Source organism: Salvelinus fontinalis, chromosome 8, assembly GCF_029448725.1.
Source record: "Salvelinus fontinalis isolate EN_2023a chromosome 8, ASM2944872v1, whole genome shotgun sequence".
Lineage (NCBI taxonomy): Eukaryota > Metazoa > Chordata > Actinopteri > Salmoniformes > Salmonidae > Salvelinus > Salvelinus fontinalis.
Genome location: NC_074672.1, coordinates 4,539,647 through 4,559,531, shown reverse-complemented (window position 1 = coordinate 4,559,531; position 19,885 = coordinate 4,539,647). Strand labels below are relative to the sequence as shown.

The 19,885-nt window shown below is 42.3% G+C and overlaps 2 protein-coding genes across 2 annotated transcripts in view; one reads left to right on the top strand and one right to left on the bottom strand.

The window, feature by feature from the left end:
• Positions 1-19,655, bottom strand: part of LOC129860409 (uncharacterized) — a 269,201-nt gene extending 249,546 nt beyond the window's left edge. The window contains exon 1 of the mRNA XM_055930792.1: positions 18,826-19,655. Coding sequence (XP_055786767.1) covers positions 18,856-19,491 — 636 coding nt within the window. The 5' untranslated portion in view covers positions 19,492-19,655 and the 3' untranslated portion in view covers positions 18,826-18,855. The remainder of the gene's footprint in view (positions 1-18,825) is intronic.
• Positions 1,910-4,214, top strand: LOC129860408 (uncharacterized). Its single transcript, XM_055930791.1, has 9 exons — positions 1,910-2,291; positions 2,575-2,645; positions 2,733-2,909; positions 3,000-3,061; positions 3,144-3,230; positions 3,318-3,359; positions 3,428-3,599; positions 3,679-3,714; positions 3,813-4,214. The coding sequence occupies exons 1-8, from the start codon at positions 2,134-2,136 to the stop codon at positions 3,690-3,692; spliced, it is 783 nt and encodes a 260-aa protein (XP_055786766.1). The 5' UTR covers positions 1,910-2,133; the 3' UTR covers positions 3,693-3,714; positions 3,813-4,214.
• Positions 19,656-19,885: the final 230 nt, after the last annotated feature.

The window sequence follows — 19,885 nt, the reverse complement described above, 5'->3', positions numbered from 1 at the left end:
AATGACTTCCGAATCAGCTACTCAGTGAACTGCTTTGTACATGAGCTATGTAGATGAGGTTAATGTCTCAAGGGGCTGTCCTTATTGTCTACAGCTGGACACTCATTCTCACCCATGTACCAAAGCAGGAAGGTCTCCGTTGAAAGACCACTAAACATGGCCCTGTACAACCTTGTGTTATGTTGATTAGGTAAATGTCTCGAGGGTCTAGCCTTATTGTCTACAGCTGAACATCTATGTACTATAGCAGGAAAGTCCTCACAACACAAGGTTAGGTAAATGTCTTGAGGTTCTATACTCAATAAGATATGACAAACTAAAACAACAAGGATGAAGTGTGTAATATTCATATGTGTAAACATACTGAATTGTAATTGGATGCATTTTACCGCCATATCATACTGTGCTATGATTGGTTAAGACCACCCAAATGGTTAGGTGATGGTCAGTTTGATCCTGGTTGGCGATACGTGAACATGTCAGTTATAGCTAGCTAATAAAGAGCTACGTTAAGAAATATCCTGTAGGACTGTATTTTATTATTTTGTACAAAGTGTGCAAAACAAGACAAAGTGATTGTAGTCTTTATTGTGATTTGTAAAGTGTGAATGAGAAAAAAGCTCTATTCAAAAACAGCAAAACAAGTGTGTAGCTCACAGCATGACACAAACAGTCATCAACCAGAAGAAGAGAACATACATGGAGTGTACAAAACATTAGCAACACCTTCCTAATTTTGAGTTGCACCCCCTTTATCCCTCAGAACAGCCTCAATTCATCAGGCATGGACTTTACATGGTGTTGAAAGCATTCCACAGGGATGCTAGCCCATGTTGACATGTCACCCTCCGAATGGCACACATACACAATCCATGTCTCAATGGTCTCAAGACTTAAAAATCCTTCTTTTAATCTGTCTCCTCCCCTTCATCTACACTGATTGAAGTGGATTTAACAAGTGACATCAATAAGGGATCCTAGCTTTCACCTGGAGTCACCTGGTCAACCTATGTCATGGAAATAGCAGGTGTTCCTAATGTTTTGGACACTCAGTGTGTCTTACCTGGATATGGTTGCATCAGGTTTACCCTCAGAGGGAATGCCTCGTCTCCCAAGAAGACAAATGGGCTTGTTCACAATAATTACATCCTCATTAAATGGAGTTGCACTTACAACCAAGTATCACTAGGGGGAACTAAATAGCTAGTGATCAAATTGTCAGGGTCCTTGAAATAAATATTATTATAGTTCTACTGTATTAAAGCTGTTTTGGTGTAGGCCTATGTCAGAATAAGTTATGTGCACATTTCACACAATTTAGCCTATAGGCCGAGGTAAATACTATTTTATTGATAGCACAGCGAGATTGGATTGGACAAAGAGGCATATTTACCGTCCCTCCTTCTCTCTCCCCAACAGCTACATCTACCAACAGGTGCTGCAGTTCTTTAGAAGTGTTTCATCTGAACAAGTGGCCACCCTTACAAAAAATATTGCAGTTTTGAAGCTGAAGTAAAAAATGCAGTAACTGCAGTCGACTGTGGTTATTTTTGGAAGGAGTACAGTTGAAGGGCAGGAACTGTTTGGATCTGTTATAGACACATCTTTTGCATTTTTCAATGAGCTTTTGACAGTGTGACATAACAACAATAATGTGAAGCCTGGGACTATATAAAAGTTGTCCAGGAAGGACTGAGGGGCCAACAAATGCTGGAATGCATACGGCCTATTTATTCGACTGATACATGGATTGTTATGCATCTTTTTAAAATCACTTTCATTTACCTAAAAACAGTAGCATCCCATGGCGAGCAAGTTAATATTATTGCATCTCTCGGATTGCGTCAAGGCTATTTGGTGAAATACAAATCGGTCATCATGTCTGCGATGTGCAGGAAACACCAAACAGGGGCCTGTTGCACAAAAGTAGAATTAAGACATCCGGGATAAATGACTCAGCTGAGCTCAATGAAGCCAAAACATGTGCGTCCAGGCTTAATTGGTTGCACAAAGACCAAGCCAGGATGAGCAGACACGGATTCATTAAGCCAGGTGAAACCAATCCTGGATAGGTGCGCGCTCACGGCTCACTCAAATAGACCCCGCCACAGATCACAGATTAACTGATTTACCATGGCAACTAGAGCCGCGTACTTTTCCCCGTCGGAAGCACAAATCCTCATGGAGGCATACGAGGAGGTAAAATATATAATTAAGAAGAAAGGCAACACCGCCACAGTGATAAAGCAAAGAGAAAAAGCGTGGCAAAGTATTGCAGACCGCCTGAATGCGTAAGTAGTGCACAATTACACAGTCACCGCTCCGCTGAAACATCACAATTACAATTCAAATATTTAATTCACATCTCCAAAAATGCAGTTGTACTGTAATTATGAAACGGTTAAATTTTTAATTGAAATGCACTGCAGATATGAGTGAAATTGTGTAAAGTAACTCCATCACACTGTATAAAGCTATGATACATTTTTTGATATTTTTACTGAAAACAAGACAAATACCAAGTAATTTTTTGCAGTGTGACTCCATTAAATGTGTGTGTGTGTGTGTGTGTAGATTAAACATGAACGGGCCAAAACGGACATGGCAGCAGGTCAAAATCAAATACAAGAACATTCTGCAGAATGGTATGGTCCCTGACTAATATTTAACAAAGCACAAGCATATATTGTACCCAGAAGGTGCCTGCTCACACATTGTCTGTACTGTTTTAGCAGTGAAAAAGAATACCCACAGACAAGGCACAGGTGGTGGGTCACCAAAGGCTGACCTTACCCCAGCAGAGGACATGGCCTTGGAGCTAAATAAAGGCAGGCCCGTCTTAGAGGGGATACCTGGGGGGAAAGAGACGAGCATAGGTTCCTCCCAAGATGCCACCCGCTTCATTCAAGGTATGTCCTTCCATCTCTACATGGGATACAACCACATTCATATTGAATCAATTTGGACTGTCTGACTTTGATTTACCTATTGCCTTGCAGTGTCTGGCAGCACTGTGTTCCTGTTAGAGCCACCAGCACAAGCACCAGACGATGCTGATCCAGTGAGTACTCCATCAAAGGCATACTGTAGGCCTGGCATGTCTTGTCTACTAGCTTCAATATGAATCCGATTAAATGTGATAGGGTGAAGGCCCCAGTGCAGCAGCAACAGCACATGATGGAGACGATGATGAGGAGGAGACCATCTCTCTGGATTCCAGAAGGCATGAGGTATCATGTTCAGACTGTGAAAGTACTATTTACTCTACAATGGTGAGGAGTCCTCATCAAAATCAAAAAATCGAATTTCTTTTACAGGACCCAGATGCTATACAGTGGGAAAACCAGCCTGGCAACATAGTGCGTATTAATAAAATGACACCACATCCTGCCAAATTCCAGCTGCGCTAATTGTATTGTGTTCACAGAGCTCACAAGCTATCAGAAAGTTGTATGGCAACCACCTCCGGCACCAAATAGAACTGGCAGACATAGACATTCAGTACAAGAAGAAAAAGATGGAAAATCTTGCACTGGAGTCCGAAATAAAAAAGAGGACAATTAGGAAACTGGACCTTGAAATAAAAAAACTTGAGGGAGGTGAGAGATGCCTTCAATGTACACTGTATGCTAACTGTAACACAAATGTATTAATCATTATTTTTCTTTCCTCCCCCAGCTCCAAGAAGATGACACAGCTCAAAATAAAAATTAGGTATATTCTCGTAAAGTCAAGTGAGCCATGACATATGAGCTCTTATTGTGAGCACACAGGACGGTGGCATCTTTCTAAGGTTTTTTTTATTTTCCCAGCAATCAGTACAACCAAGTCATCGTTATAAGGCATCGCCCTCTTTTGCCCACCCCCCCAGCACCAGGTGTGGCCACTAGCCTATATGAAGGCCCAAAATTGTGTGTTCCTTTCTGCTCTGACAATGGCATGCCCATTCGTGCGAGATGTGGTGGATGAAGAAGCACTTGTGCTGAGGAGAGCCTTCAGGCGAGAAAGGGTCTTCAGGGACCGGTTGGACCCACTGGCCTTCCCTGATGACCATCTATATGAAAGATACAGGTTTTCTGCAGATGGCATCAGGTATCTATGCAGACTACTGGGTCCCAGGATTAAGCACCGCACTGCACGGAGCCATGCACTGAGTGTGGAGCAAATGGTTTGTGTGGCCTTGCGCTTTTTTGCTAGTGGAGCCTTCCTGTACTCAGTGGGGGATGCAGAACAGCTGAACAAGGCCACAATTTGCCGCACAATAAGGAGTGTGTGTCTGGCTATCAAAGCATTAGCAGATGTCTTCATCTCCTTCCCTGGCCACAGAAGACTCTGTGACATCAAAGAGGAGTTCTATAGGATTGCAGGTAAGAGGATCTACAAATTACAGGACAACTGTTAACACATAGTAGGATACTCATTACTTTGTGTGACAGGTTTCCCCAATGTCATTGGTGCAGTGGACTGCACACACATAAGGATAAAAGCCCCCTCAGGTGCCCATGAGGCCGATTTTGTGAATAGGAAATCCTTTCACAGCATTAATGTTCAGGTGAACATAACTTTTTGATATTGTCCATTGACGAACACTCTGCATTGCCAGTGATGTGCATTGATTGGTGTAATATTCCTCATCTTATGATTTCAGATGGTCTGCAATGCTGACTGTGTGATCAGCAATGTTGTGGCAAAATGGCCTGGCTCAGTCCATGACTCCAGAATCTTTCGGGCCTCTGAAATCTATCAGTGCCTATCACAAGGTAAGCCACACAACCCCTATTTATAACCATCATGGCTGTGTCAAGAATATCACTGTGTTTATGAGGTAGTAATGATGAGATTTTGTGTTGACAGGTGAATTCTCTGGTGTGTTGCTGGGAGACAGGGGGTATGGCTGCCAGCCTTTTCTCCTGACACCTTTCACAGACCCCCAGGAAGCACAGCAGGCCTACAACCATGCCCATGCCAGGACCAGGGCCAGAGTTGAAATGACCTTTGGCCTCCTGAAGGCACGCTTTCACTGCCTTCACAAATTAAGGGTCAGCCCTGTTAGGGCATGTGATATTACTGTGGCTTGTGCTGTCCTCCACAATGTGGCCTGCCTGAGGAAGGAGAGGGCCCCCAGAGTGCCACCAGCCATGGACTGGGACAATCCGGCAATCTTCCCTGATGACGACAGTGGTCGGCTGCTGAGGGACCAATATGTGTTGAATTATTTTAGTATGTGTGCTTTCAATTTTGGTTAAATATGTCCTGCGGTGGCAGAGGAATTTGGTTTTTTTTGGGTTTGTTTTTTTTACGAATTTGGCCTCTTATGATGTTTGTGCGGTATACTGTGTGTAATACAAGGCTGCAGGGAGGCTACTGCATCCATTCATTTGTCTGTTCAGTTGATGTGTATGGATTTGTCCTGCATTTATTTTAGTGTGCAGACATGCAGGGTGTGTTATATACAGACCTTTGAATGTGTATGTATCATTTTGTATAATATGCTTGGATTCTGTGCTTTCCATCTTGTAGAGTCACTGTGACTTCAGTTTCGAAAGGAGCTGACGGTTTACCTGCTTTGTTTTGTCCTTATTCAATAAAGGAACATAATGTTACACATTGTGTTTTTATATTCATATGGAATGTGTATTTGTTTATATGACAGAGTACTAGGGCCACACTGAAGAAAAAGGATAAAGTCATACATTGAGGCTGGTTCTTTCTGCAGAAAAGCTACATATTGTTTTTACAGTTTTGATACTTATGACAATGTGATACTTAATATTCTGGCACATCAGCATGTCTTTGTTTATGAAACCATACTGAAGTACAATTTCACGAAATGCCCCACATCTGTCATTTTAACTGTCCTCCTTTAAAACAACTGGTTACAATATTATTACTTGTGTTTTTTTCCCCTCTGTGGCCCTAATATTCTATCATTTTATATATAGCCTTATAGTCTATGGGGAAACTGTAAATTATCTAATGATAGCAACATCATCTAAAAATTATTATCCAAAATCATTGAAATTAATGATCACAAACGTTTAAATAATGACAGTGGGTCTAGTTATATGTGATAACAATGTATAGTGAGCAGTGAAATAACTATTGGTTTCCATTTGTGGTGACTGCTGACTGACATTAGGGATGAGATTAAATAGATCCTGGAATTTAGCCTGGTCTGGAGCAGGCTAGCTCCACAGAATAAATCTCCATGGTAATTTATACCATAACATATCCTCCTGCCCCCTATCCATCTTTAGTGCAACCGGATTACGGATCAATTGAGCCAGGATCACCAAGATATCCTGGCTTAATCCCTTATCCTAGTTTTGTGCAACAGGCCCCAGGACATGACTATATCTGCACCCGGGAAGAGAGAGCGCCAGCGGTTTGTGGAAAAGAACGGCCGCTGCAACGTCCACCATGATAACCTTGTCGGGGAGACAAGCTGATACATCTCCGACCTTTTCACCACGCTGGTCAACCTGAAGTGGCGGTGGAACCTACACGGTAGCCTGGCTGGTTATGGAATCTATGTGGTGGATAATAGCCTATATTCGCGGTGACATCAAACCACACGCCCACAACTCGTCCTACGTGCGTTCTCTGTGCGTCGCCAACGTTTACAACTTTCCGTCCGCATTCTTGTTGTAGTAGGATGGCCCTTGTGGGTATTCGTACCTATGTATGACGTGCAGACGAGGCTAGTAAACATGTTGAAGCTAGAACCTCGTTGTCGTGCCTCCTTATTTTAGATGATGTCAGAAGCGGTTTTAATGATCACAAAAACGTGACGGACTTACCAAGTAAATCATACATTCAGGCTAACAGGCTGTTTCAAAGCAAGGAGGGCACAGTAGTAGAAAGAGGAGGAAGGGAAGCGCTACTAAGGTACACTATAGTATATTGGTAAATAGAAGGTGCTCTTTGGTAAAATGTGTAAATAGGTCATCAAAAAGAAAGGAGGACCAAGGCACTCTTCATATAATTAATTAAAATGCCTTTATTAGTATGGCATGTTCAATAGAAACAAAGTTGTTTAAAAACCGACGCGTTTCGGCTGCATGGCCTTCGTCAGGGAGTATAGAAAAAGGAGTACACAATGTCCTCTTTTGAAAGGCTTTTCCAATTAGTCCTAATTAGAAGAGGGAGTGGTTACCAAATTGGACACACCTAGTAAGCAATAACATACACATGAAAAGGTGAAATACTGTAGCTATGTTATCATGAGCATACAACTCCAAGCTAGAAGCATCAGAACACCCAGAGAGGCAGTTCTAACCTTAAATATGACTGGGAGAAGTGTCCAGAACAAGAAAGCAATATATTCCACAGTATACTAGAACACAGCAAAACATGAACAACAGTCCAAACATAGCTGAGGGCAATGGAGCAAAATGTCCACTAGATGACAGCAAAATGGACCCATCACAAGGAGGGCACAGTGTTGGCTAGTGCTGGCGGATTTCGCATTAGTCCCTCAGAGAATTTTGATTGTATGGACATTCAAAACTGTCCGAAATGGAACAGGCGCGTTGAAAGTTACAGAGTAGATTCATGCTTAAATGTGAACAATTTGGCATTTGAAGTTAATACACTTATCTACTCTATGGGTGATGAAGCCAAGGATTTATAAAAAAAAAAAATTGAAACCACTGACAGTTTTATCACAGCTCTTAACAAGCTAGTTGAGCATTGTCAGTTTGGTGCACTCAGGGAAGAGCTGGTACCAGATTAAATTCCTATTTAGTAAATTCAAGGGGGGAATTGGTTAGTGGCCAGTGTTTACTATGGGGGCTTTTCAGTAATTGAAATTCATTTCTCCTCCTGTATTGACTGAATTCCCTGTGAGCCACTAAATTAGATTTACTGGCAGGTTACAGTTATTGCCTTGGGATGCAAGGTGTTTTGGAATCAAAGTGGAATTAGTTCCAAATGCAACTAATAAAATCAATATAACACACTATCGTGGGACTAGAGGATGAAAGCAAGTCTCTCGCTCTCTGTGTTGTGATCTGTCATATACTATCTGTCACTGATCTGCTGTTTTGGCCAGAACTGTAATTTCTAAAAAGGTACTGTATGTTTGGGGAAGTCCCACTCCTTTCATCATTTTTTCCCTTTTTTTTGAGATGTGAAAGAGGGGTAAAATATGGGGAGGGAAAGTGCAGTGGCCTGGATTCGAAACCAATGCCAACTCTCGCATACATGTGTGCCGGGGTCAGCGGCTATAACTACTGGACCACACAGGCCACCAAACTGTAATTTCTGTCACTGATCTGCTGAGTTTGACGCAAAAACACACAGTACGGGTTCATCAAATAACCCCACTGTTCTCTAGTCAGAAGTATGGCGATTTATGGGCAGTTTATCACACATCAACTCCCGGTAGTAACTGACTGGAGTTGAGTGGCTACTGGAGATGGATGGTCCCTCAGGGGACAGTCATTGAGAAATCAGTCGTATTTTATGGTTAAATCAAACTCAGTGTACTCTATTGTATTGATGCCCAGCCTGGTCTCATAGACTAGACGTAACATAGTAAAGGTAAATCCGGGACACTCAAATTAGTATGATATGTTACATTTGGTATGGTTACATAAGACAGATGGTTAGCAAAAACTAAAGTAGGGTGGTTGGTCGAGGTGGATGGGTAGGCATATAACGCGAATGTCTAGCAACCCAGAGGTTGCACATTTAACTCTCATCACAGAACTTTAGCATTTTAGCTAATTAGCAACTTTTCAACTACTTACTACTTTTGAAGATACTTTGCAACTTCTTAGCATGTTAGCTAACCCTTCCCCTAACCCTAAACTTAACCCTAACCTTAACCCCTAACCCACATTAGCCAGCTAAATAATTTTAGCCACTTAGCTAGAATTCGGAACATATCATAAATTTTGCAAATTCGTAACATATACTACGTTTTACAATTCTTAACATATTGTATGTTTTGCAAAATTTGTAACATACAGTACCAGTCAAACATTTTTAGATACATCTACTCATTCAAGGGTTTTTCTTTATTTTTACTCTTTTCTACATTGTAGAATAATAGTGAAGACATCAGAACTATGAAATAACACATGTGGAATCATGTAGTAACCAAAAAAGTGTTAAACAAAAACAAAGATTCTTCAAAGTAGCCACCCTTTGCCTTGATGACAACTTAGCACACTCTTGGCATTCTCTCAACCTGCTTCACCTGGAATGCGTTTCAGTCTTGAAGGTGTTTCCACATTTGCTGAGCATTTGTTGGCTGCATTTCCTTCACTCTGTGGTCCAACTCATCCCAAACCATCTCAATTGGTTTGAGGTTGGGTGATTGTGGAGGCCAGGTCATCTGATGCAGCACTCCATCACTCTCCTTCTTGGTCAAATAGCCCTTACACAGCCTGGAGGTGTGTTGGGTCATTGTCCTGTTTAAAAAATAAATTATAGTCCAAAAAAGCGCAAACCAGATGGGATAGCGTATTGCTGCAGAATGCTGTGGTAGCCATGCTAGTTAAGTTGGCCTTGAATTCTAAATAAATCACTGACAGTGTCACCAGCAAAGCCCCCCCCCGCACACACTATCACACCTCCTCCTCCATGCTTCACGGTGGGAACCACACATGCAGAGATCATATGTTCACCTACTCTGCGTCTCACAAAGACACGGCGGTTGGAACCAAAAATCTCAAATTTGGACTCATCAGACCAAAGGACAGATTTCCACCCATCTAATGTCCATTGCTCATGTTTCTTGGCCCAAGCAAGTCTCTTCTTCTTATTGGTGTCCTTTAGTAGTTGTTTCTTTGCAGCAATTTGACCATGAAGGCTTGAGTCATGCAGAACTGTTCTTGCCATAATATGGATTTGGTCTTTTACCAAATAGGGCTATCTTCTGTATAACGCCACTACCTTGTCACAACACAACTGATTGGCTCAAACATATTAAGAAGGAAATAAAGTCCACAAATTAATTTAACAAGGCACAGCTGTTAATTGAAATGCATTCCAGGTGACTACCTCATGAAGCTGGTTGAGAGAATGCTAAGAGTGTACAAAGCTGTCTTCAAGGCAAAGGTTAGCTACTTTAAAGAATCTCAAATATAAAATATATTTTGATTTGTGTAACACTTTTTTGGTTACTACATGATTCCATATGTGTTATTTAATAGTTTATGTCTTCCCTAGTATTCTACCCTGGAATGAGTAGGTGTCCAAACTTTTGACTGGTACTGTATAATACGAATGATAATTCGTAACATATCATACAAAATGGGTGATGGACATACACAAATTAATACATACCATACAAAATGTAACATATCATACTAAAATGGAGGGTCTAGGATTTGCATACAGAATAATATGAAATGCTCTGAATCCAGGTTGTGATTTTTACTGAACCATAACTGCCAGCAAAATACGTTAAACCAATGGATCAACAAGTCTAGTAGCCTACTTATACATATGTGAGGTGTTTCAGGAGACTAGGCATATGTCACTACTTCACAGGAGAGGCATTTGAATGTAAACATGTATTTTTTAATCAGAAATGCCTTCTGGAACATGTGAAATGTCATGTACCTTACTAACAAACTTGTATTCCATCCATAAATACAAATACAATTGTTAAATTACAAGCCTAGTTGGTTTAGCCACGGGAAAAAAACAGGAAACTTCCTGCTAGCCATTGGTCTGCATACTTCTGTCAATAACGTGAGCTGTTCAGTATGTGTTGATTATCCTTTCTACTGCGCCGTTTTTGAAAGATATAACGTTAGGTCATAGAGGAATCTGTAGCCGCAGTGAGTAAGACCTTACCAGGAACCGTACTCCGAGCATCTGCTTACCAGCTGGCAAGTATCTACACTGACATTTTCAAACACTCCCTGACCATGTCTGTAATACCTACATGTTTGAAGCAGAATACCATAGACCCTGTGCCCAAGAACGCCAAGGAAAAGTGTCTAAAAGGCTATCACCGGGCCTCCCGAGTGGCACAGTGGTCTAAGGCACTGCATTGCAGTGCTAGCTGTGTCACTAGAGATCCTGATTTGAGTCCAGGCTCTGTCGCAGCCGGCCGTGACCGGGATACCCATGAGGCGGCGCCCAATTGGCCCAGTGTTGTCCAGGTTAGGGGAGGGTTTGGCCGGCAGGGATGTTCTTGTCCCATCGCGCACTAGTGACTCCTGTGGCAGCCCGGGCGCTAAGCACGCTGACACGGTCGCCAGGTGCACTGTGTTTCCTTCAACACATTGGTGTGGCTGGCTTCCGGGTTAAGCGGGCATTGTGTCAGGAAGCAGTGCGGCTGGGTTGTGTTTTGGAGGACACACGGCTCTCGACCTTTGCCTCTCCCCGGTCCGTACGGGAGTTTCAGCGATGGGACAAGACTGTAACTACCAATTGGATACCACAAAATTGGGGAGAAAAATAAATCAAATAAATGACTATTGCCCCATAGCACTCACATCTGTAGCCATAAAATGGACACCCTGGACCCACTCCAATTTGCATACCGCCCCAACAGATTCACACGTGCCACAACCTCTATTGCACTCCACACTACCCTCTCCCACCTGGAAAAGAACACTTGACAATGCTATTCATTGACTATAGCTCAGCGTTCAACAGAAAGGCACGCAACAACAGAGGACAAAAATAGGTACACGGTAACGGTTTAAGAATTGACATTCTTGAAGTATCGATGCATAATGACTCGAAGGAGTTGGAGGGTTCATTTCAAAAACTCTAGGCTGCTCTCAACTCCGTAGTGGAGTTGAAACCAAAATCTCACAAGCCGAGTGAAATAGAAGTGTAGGTTTTTGCCAGAGTAATGACTATATATGACCACTAGAGAACACTAAATCTCTTGGATTTTTTTCCTTTTTTTTTTCTGCTTACATCGTTTTTCATTCAATTGCCATTAACGCTTTAGATGTTTTAATGTTACTTTTAGATAACAAACGGCCATATTTGAAACAGGAACACCTTTCTTAGAGAAATAACTGAATCACTGAACCCCAAAAGCATAAAATAAGGAAGGGCTAAGAATTTTATCATCAGAGGTCAAAAATCTGAGCCCACCCACCCCCCTCTCACTACACACTCTCCATCTCTCTCTCCTTCTCTCCCGCTCTCCCTCTCCCTCTCCCTCTCCCTCTCCCTCTCTCTCAATTCGCTTTATTGGCATGCCGTAACAATGTACATATTGCCAAAGCTTATTTTGGATATTTAAAATATAAAAATGAGAATCAAAATTGTCAACGGGACAACAGTAACAACAATAACCAAGGGTCAAAATAACCAGACATTCAACAATAACAATAAGCATACAGTAGAGTACATGTGCAGGTTGATTGGTCTGTCAGACACTGTCCCTCAACTTATGGCAGGCAGCAATGTAGTGCGCTGCCAACCCACAGCTCTCTGCGTCCTCCCCCGACAGGACGGGTAGCCTATCCTCATCAGAGAGGTCTTTAACCTTGAATAAGGGTTTCAAATTTGGGAAAATGTTACACTCTAATTGTTTTATATTTCTGACATTTTGTCAGGAAATGCAGCTCCGTCTCAGGTTCTGCTGTTGTACAGTTGTTGCACAGCCTTTCCTCTACAGGGAGCCAGGTTTTCCTGTGTCTACCCTTTTCAATGGCAAGGCTGTGCTCACTGAGCCTGTACTTTGTCAAGGTTTTGATCAGTAACTATGGTCAAATATTTAGCCACGGTGTACTGTCGATTTAGGGCCAGATAGCACTGCATTTTGCTTTGTGTTTGTGCTTGTGTTTCCCAATAAGCAATGTAGTTTTGTTTTGACTGTGTTGTAATTTGGTTTATTCTGATTGATTGGATGTTCTGGTCCTGAGGCTTCAGTGTGTTAGTAGAACAGGTTTGTGAACTCAGCCCCAGGACCAGCTGGATGAGGGGACTCTTTTCTTTGCTCAGCTCTTGGCATTGCAGGGCTTGGTAATGATATGGGAGGGGGTCACTGTATTTTAGATGTTTCCAAAACTGAACTGCTCTTTTTTGAATTTTATTATTAGTGGTTATTTGCCTAATTCTGCCCTGGATGCAATATTTGTAGTTTTCCTCTGGACATGTAGGAGATTCTTACAGAACTCTGCATGCAGGGTTTCAATGGAGTGTTTGTCCCATTTGATGAAATCTTGTTTTGCAAGTGGACCCCACACCTCGCTGCCATAAAGTACAATTGGTTCAATGACATATTCAATTAGTTTTAGCCACATTGTAATAGGTATTTCAATTTGAATTTACTTTTTAATGACGTAGAATGCCCTGCGTGCTTTCTCTCTCAGTTCATTCACTGCCTCATTAACGTGTCCAGTTGAGCTTATTTTTAAACCTAAGTAATTGTAGTGTGTACAGTACTCTATATATTTTGTACCAATTGAGAACTTTGGTCTAATTCCCTGAGATCTGGATCTTCTCTGGAAAATTATTATTTTTGTCTTTTTTTGGGTTTACTGCCTCTATCTCTCTCTATCTCTCTCTCTCTATCTCTCTCTCTCTCTATCTCTCTCTCTCTCTCTCTCTCTCTATCTCTCTCTCTCTCTCTCTCACACACACACACACACACACACACACACACACACACACACACACACACACACACACACACACACACACACACACACACACACTGGACAGCTGAGCCTACGGCAGTGGAGGGTCTCTAGGGAGATTTTTCCACCAGCCATAGTATGTTTAAGGGAGTGGTGCTTCCTTGTCTCTGTTTGTTTGTGTATGTTTGTTTGTGTGAGGGGGAATAAGTGTTGTGATATATGGTTAGACACCGATCAGCGTCAGCAAAAGACAACTGAAAATGGGCAGCAGCAAACGGAGACAAAGAAAAGGAAAGGCAACGAGAGAGAGGGCGAGAAAGACACACACACACACAGAGAAGAGAACAGATTGGGATAGTCCGAGACAGTAGACAGACTGAGGAGGGGAGTTGCAGTGCATATAATTGATGTGGGGGGTGGGGGAAGAAGGAGGGAGAGAAGACATGAGCACCGATGCCAAGACAGCAGCAGTAGAAATGGAGGCCTGGGACTTAAGGAGTGGGCTGCTGCACCACGCGGGCAGACTGGTCTGAAACTGTGCCATCAATCAGCAGGTATTTCACCCTGTCATGCCAGCGGGGACTCCCCTCCGAGTTGAGGGGTAGAGGGGGTAAGGCTGGCACAGTTGGTAACCTCCTAGTCAGTGTATCATTGCCATTGAGTAGCGTGGCGAGCCAGCATGCAGGCAGAGAGTGGGTACAGTTGGCGATCCACCGCTGTAGCAATGCTTTTATTCACAACTTTTCAGTAAGGTCAACAATTTAAGAAATATTCATTTTATTCTATTGCCTTTGTTTTGTTGTAGTCAGCCTATAATTCTTTACAATGTAGTGTACTGTTCTTAGTTATATTTTCTTAATTGTGATCAGAATATTCTATAGTTATGTACTAGTATGTACATGTGTGAGCTGAGCAGCCTGTCAGCATACTTTCTATGAGCAGCATACAAACCTTTTAGCATTCATTTCTGAAATTAAGCATATGATTAATCCGGATAAATAAAGGTCAAATAACGAATGATAGATAAATGAATTGATCAGCTCATTGATATTTTATGTAGTGCTTTCATTGGATGGTGAGGCACATCCCTCTCTCCATTAAATGGCTACTTGACCATTTTTCTGCTAGATTAGAGGGGCGGCAGGTAGCCTAGTGTTTAGAGCAGGGGTGTCAAACTCATTCCACGGAGGGCCTAGTGTCTGCAGGTTTTTGGTTTTTCCTTTCAATAAAGCCCTAGACAACCAGGTGTGGGGAGTTCCTAACTAATTAGTGATGTTAATTCATCAATCAAGTACAAGGGAGGAGCGAAAACCCGCAGACACTCGGCCCTCCGTGGAATGAGTTTGACACCTGTGGTTTAGAGCGTTGGGCCAGTAACCGAAAGGTTGCTGGATAGAATCCCCGAGCTGACGAGGTAAAAATCTGTCGTTCTGCCCCTGAACAAGGCAGTTAACCCACTGTTCCCCGGTAGGCCGTCATTGTAAATAAGAATTTATTCTTAACTGACTTGCCTAATTAAAGAAAGGTTCAATTTAAAATGTAAAAAATACCCTCTGTCTGTGTGAAAATATTTACAAGAAGATTTGTTTTTTAAAAGAAGAAAATGTATCAACTTAAAAAAGTGAAAGTGCAGGGTAGTTATCCGATTCTCGCTAGTTTCAAGGATGGTGACCCTAGAGCACCATTTTATACCAGGGACCGGCAAGCTACGGCCTCTTTTGTGTAAGGGTATGTTATTCTGGGGGACCACTTACATTATAACTAGTGGAACAGACATCAGTGTGTTGCTTACAGTATAGCTTCCTCCACTGTCCCTGTACCCTTACTGGGACTCTACTCGTAAACACACATGACCGTCCTCCTTGACAATGTACCAACCAGTTGAGCTATAGAAAAGGTTCCAATTCGATAGCTCCATTGGCGACATTTCAAGCTAGCTGTGGACTCTCTGTTACACTAGCCAGAACTGACTAAATAAATGTCCGTTTGTGTCTTATGGATGGACTCCAGTCCACGGACCGGAGGTAGAGACACATTGTCATGTCAACCATTTCTAAATTCAAATAGAGATGGCGAAAGCAAGAGAGTAAATGCAAAACGCGCGAGAAAAAGGGGAGAATATGTCACTTTATTAATTTTATTTACTAAGCATCCCCATTAGCTGCTGCCGAGGCATCAATAAAAATGTTTTTACACTACATCATACAACACATTATTACACCACTACTCTACCTCTACATATCTATGATACAAAATGTATACTACCACAGTACAACAATACTACATTACAATGTGCAGTGCCTTCAGAAAGTATTCACACCCCTTGACTTTTTTTTTTTTTTACAACCTGAATTTAAAATGGAATAAATGTAGATTTTGTGGCACTGATCTACACACAATGGCCATAATGTCAAAGTGGAATTATGTTTTTAGAAATGTTTATAAATGTATAAAAAATGAAATCCTGAAATGTCTTTAGTCAATAAGTATTCAACCTGTTTGTTATGGCATACCTAAATAAGTTCAGTTGTAAAAAATGTGCTTAACAAGTCACATAATAAGTTGTGCATGGACTCAATCTGTGTGCAATAATAGTCTTTAACAAGATTTTTAAACGACTACCCCATCTCTGTACCCCACATATACACAGTTGTGTAAAGTACTTAAGTAGCAATACTTTAAAGTACTACTTAATCGTTAAGAGTCTATTGACGCACCCGTGCCTTAATCTAAGTAACATAATAAAAAACATCCCTATAAAAATCTGTCAGTTTAAGCTAGAGATATCTGCACCGCATCCGCCTATGTCGGCCTCCTGCATCAGCGGAGGAAGGTGCCCAAGCTACATCGGTGTTTGTCAGACCATGAGACTTCACGAAAAATTTGTATTTTCATGATAATGTCTTTAGAAAATGTCTTTAGAGTCTGAAAGGTTTGGCCTACAAACTTACATGACCACTCTATGGAAAGATGAGACTCTCACGAACATGATTTGCTCTTTGGCCCCCACAAGTGTCACGGGACTTTTGTGAAGGTAACCCATACAAATGAATGGAAGTATGGAGGTAGTTTTGTGCCAACAAAAATAAAAGGGTTAAATATGTGTCCGAAAAATATTTCCTGAGCTTTCTTATATCTTCTAGATATAGGACAAACATTTCAAAACCATATTCCTTATGATACATTTTTTACGGTCTTTTAATTTTTTTTATGAATGTGTTATTCTATGGGCTATAGTAGTGACTGCCAAAATCAAGATGTACATTTTTATCAACTCATTTAGATTTTTTGATTCCTAAAGGGATCCTAAAATGTTAAATCAAATAGCTTAATGATCGATGGTATGACCATCTTAAAACAATTCCATTTATTAGCTTAGTAGAACCCCCTTAGCCTTTTAGAGGTTTTAAGTAGTTTTTTGGGGTATCTGTACAAGCTTTCACTCCACTACATTCCTAAAGAAAATAATATACTTTTTACTCTATACATTTTCCCTGACACCGAAAAGTGCTCGTTACATTTTGAATACTTAGCAGGACAGAAAAAGGGTAGAATTCACACACTTATTAAGAGAACATCCCTGGACATCCCTAATGCCTCTGGTCTGGCGGACTCACTGAACAAAAATGCTTTGTTTGTAAATGATGTCTTTCGCGTTGTAGTGTACCCCTGGCTATCCATAAATTTAAAAAATAAGAAATCGTAATCTCTGGTTTGCTTAATATAAGGAATTGGAAATTATGTATACTTTTAATACTTGAGTAGATTTGAGCAATTCCATTAACTTTTGACTCTTTAACATTAACTAATTTTATATTAAGGTATCTTTACTTTTACTCAAGTATGACATATGGGTACTTTATCCTCCAACACACATAGAATTATCTGTAAGGTCCCTCAGTCGAGCAGTGAATTTAAAGTACAGATTTAACCATGAAGACCAGCGAGGTTTTCCAATGGTTTGCAAAGAAGGGCACCTTTTTGGTAGATAGGTTAAAAAAAAGACAGACATTAAATAGCCCTTTGAGCATGGTGCAGATATTAATTACACTTTGTATTGTGTATCAATACACCCAGTCACTACAAAGATACAGTACAGGTGCCTTTCCTAACTCGTAAAACTTGGTGATTTTAATGAGTTTAATGCCTGTGATAGGACACACTTGAGGATGGATCAAAAACATTGTAGTTACTCCACAATACTAACATAAATGGCTGAAAAATTAGTGAAAAGAAGGAAGCCTGTACATAGTAAAAATATTCCAAAACATGCATCCTGTTTGCAATAATGTAATGTAATAAAGTAATAATGTAACAAATGTGGCAAAGAAATTAACTTTTTGGGGGCAAATCCAACACAACTAATCCCTCTTCATATTTTCAAGCATGGTGGTAGCTGCATCATGTTATGGGTATGGACTAAGGAGTTTTTTTAGGATAAAAAGAAACGGAATAGAGCTAACCCCATGCTAAATCCTAGAGGAAAACTTGGTTCGGTCTGCTTTCCAACAGACACTGGGAAACAAATTCACCTTTCACAAGGACAAATCTAATTTTATTTGTCACATGCGCCGAATACAACAGGTGTAACCCTTACAGTGAAATGCTTACTTACAAGCCTTTAACCAACAATGCAGTTTTATGAAAAATAAGTGTTAAAGTATTTACTAAAAGAAACTGAATAAAAAAATATAAAATTTAAATAAATAAAGGACAAAAATAGAAAAATTTAAAATAAATAAGGAGCAACAATAACATAACAGTAGCAAGGCTATATACAGGGGGTATGTAAGGGCTGTTGTCCTCCTCTTCCTCGGACGAGGAGAGGAGAGAAGGATCAGTGGACCAATACGCAGCAGTAGGGAAATATGCCATCTCTTTATTTGAAACGACGGCACACGAAAACAAAACACTTACAAAATTACAAAATAAGAAAACGACGTAGATGAAACCTGAACATGAACTTACATAACTAAACGAAGAACTCACGGACAGGAACAGACTACATCAAAATGAACGAACAGCCAAACAGTCCCGTATGGTACATACATCGACGACACAGGAGACAATCACCCACAAACAAACAGTGAGAACACCCTACCTAAATATGACTCTCAATTAGAGGAAAACGCAAAACACCTGCCTCTAATTAAGAGCCATACCAGGCAACCCAAAACCAACATAGAAACAGAAAACATAGACTGCCCACCCAAAACTCACGCCCTGACCATATACACATACAAAAACAACAGAAAACAGGTCAGGAACGTTACAGAACCCCCCCCCCTCAAGGTGCGAACGCCGGGCGCACCAGCACAAAGTCCAGGGGAGGGTCTGGGTGGGCAGTTGACCACGGTGGTGGCTCAGGCTCTGGACGCTGTCCCCACACCACCATAGTCACTCCCCGCTTCTGTCTTCCCCTCCCAATGACCACCCTCAAACTAACATCCCCTAAATGAACGGCCAGCACCGGGAAAAGGGGCAGCACCGGGACAAGGGGTAGCACCGGGACAAGGGGCAGCACCGGGATAAGGGGCAGCACCAGGATAAGGGGCAGCACCAGGATAAGGGGCAGCACCAGGATAAGGACCAGCACCGGGATAAGGGGCAGCACCGGGACAAGGGGCAGCACCGGGACAAGGGGCAGCACCGGGATAAGGGGCAGCACCGGGACAAGGGGCAGGTCCCGGCTGAGATACTCAGGCAGATCCTGACTGAACGGCTCTCGACGCTCATGGCTGGCTGACGGCTCTCGACGCTCATGGCTGGCTGACGGCTCTCGACGCTCATGGCAGGCTGACGGCTCTCGACGCTCATGGCAGGCTGACGGCTCTCGACGCTCATGGCAGGCTGACGGCTCTCGACGCTCATGGCAGGCTGACGGCTCTCGACGCTCATGGCTCTGACGGCTCTGGCTGCTCATGGCTCGCTGGCGGCTCTGGCAGATCCTGTCTGGTTGGCGGCTCTGGCAGATCCTGTCTGGTTGGCGGCTCCGGCAGATCCTGTCTGGTTGGCGGCTCTGGCAGATCCTGTCTGGCGGGCGGCTCTAGCGGCTCCTGTCTGGCGGGCGGCTCTAGCGGCTCCTGTCTGGCGGACGGCTCTGTAGGCTCATGGCAGACGGGCGGCTTTGCAGGCTCATGGCAGACGGGCGGCTTTGCAGGCTCATGGCAGACGGATGGCTCAGATGGCGCTGGGGAGACGGATGGCTCAGATGGCGCTGGGGAGACGGATGGCTCAGATGGCGCTGGGGAGACGGATGGCTCAGATGGCGCTGGGGAGACGGATGGCTCTGGCCGGATAAGGCGCACTGTAGACCT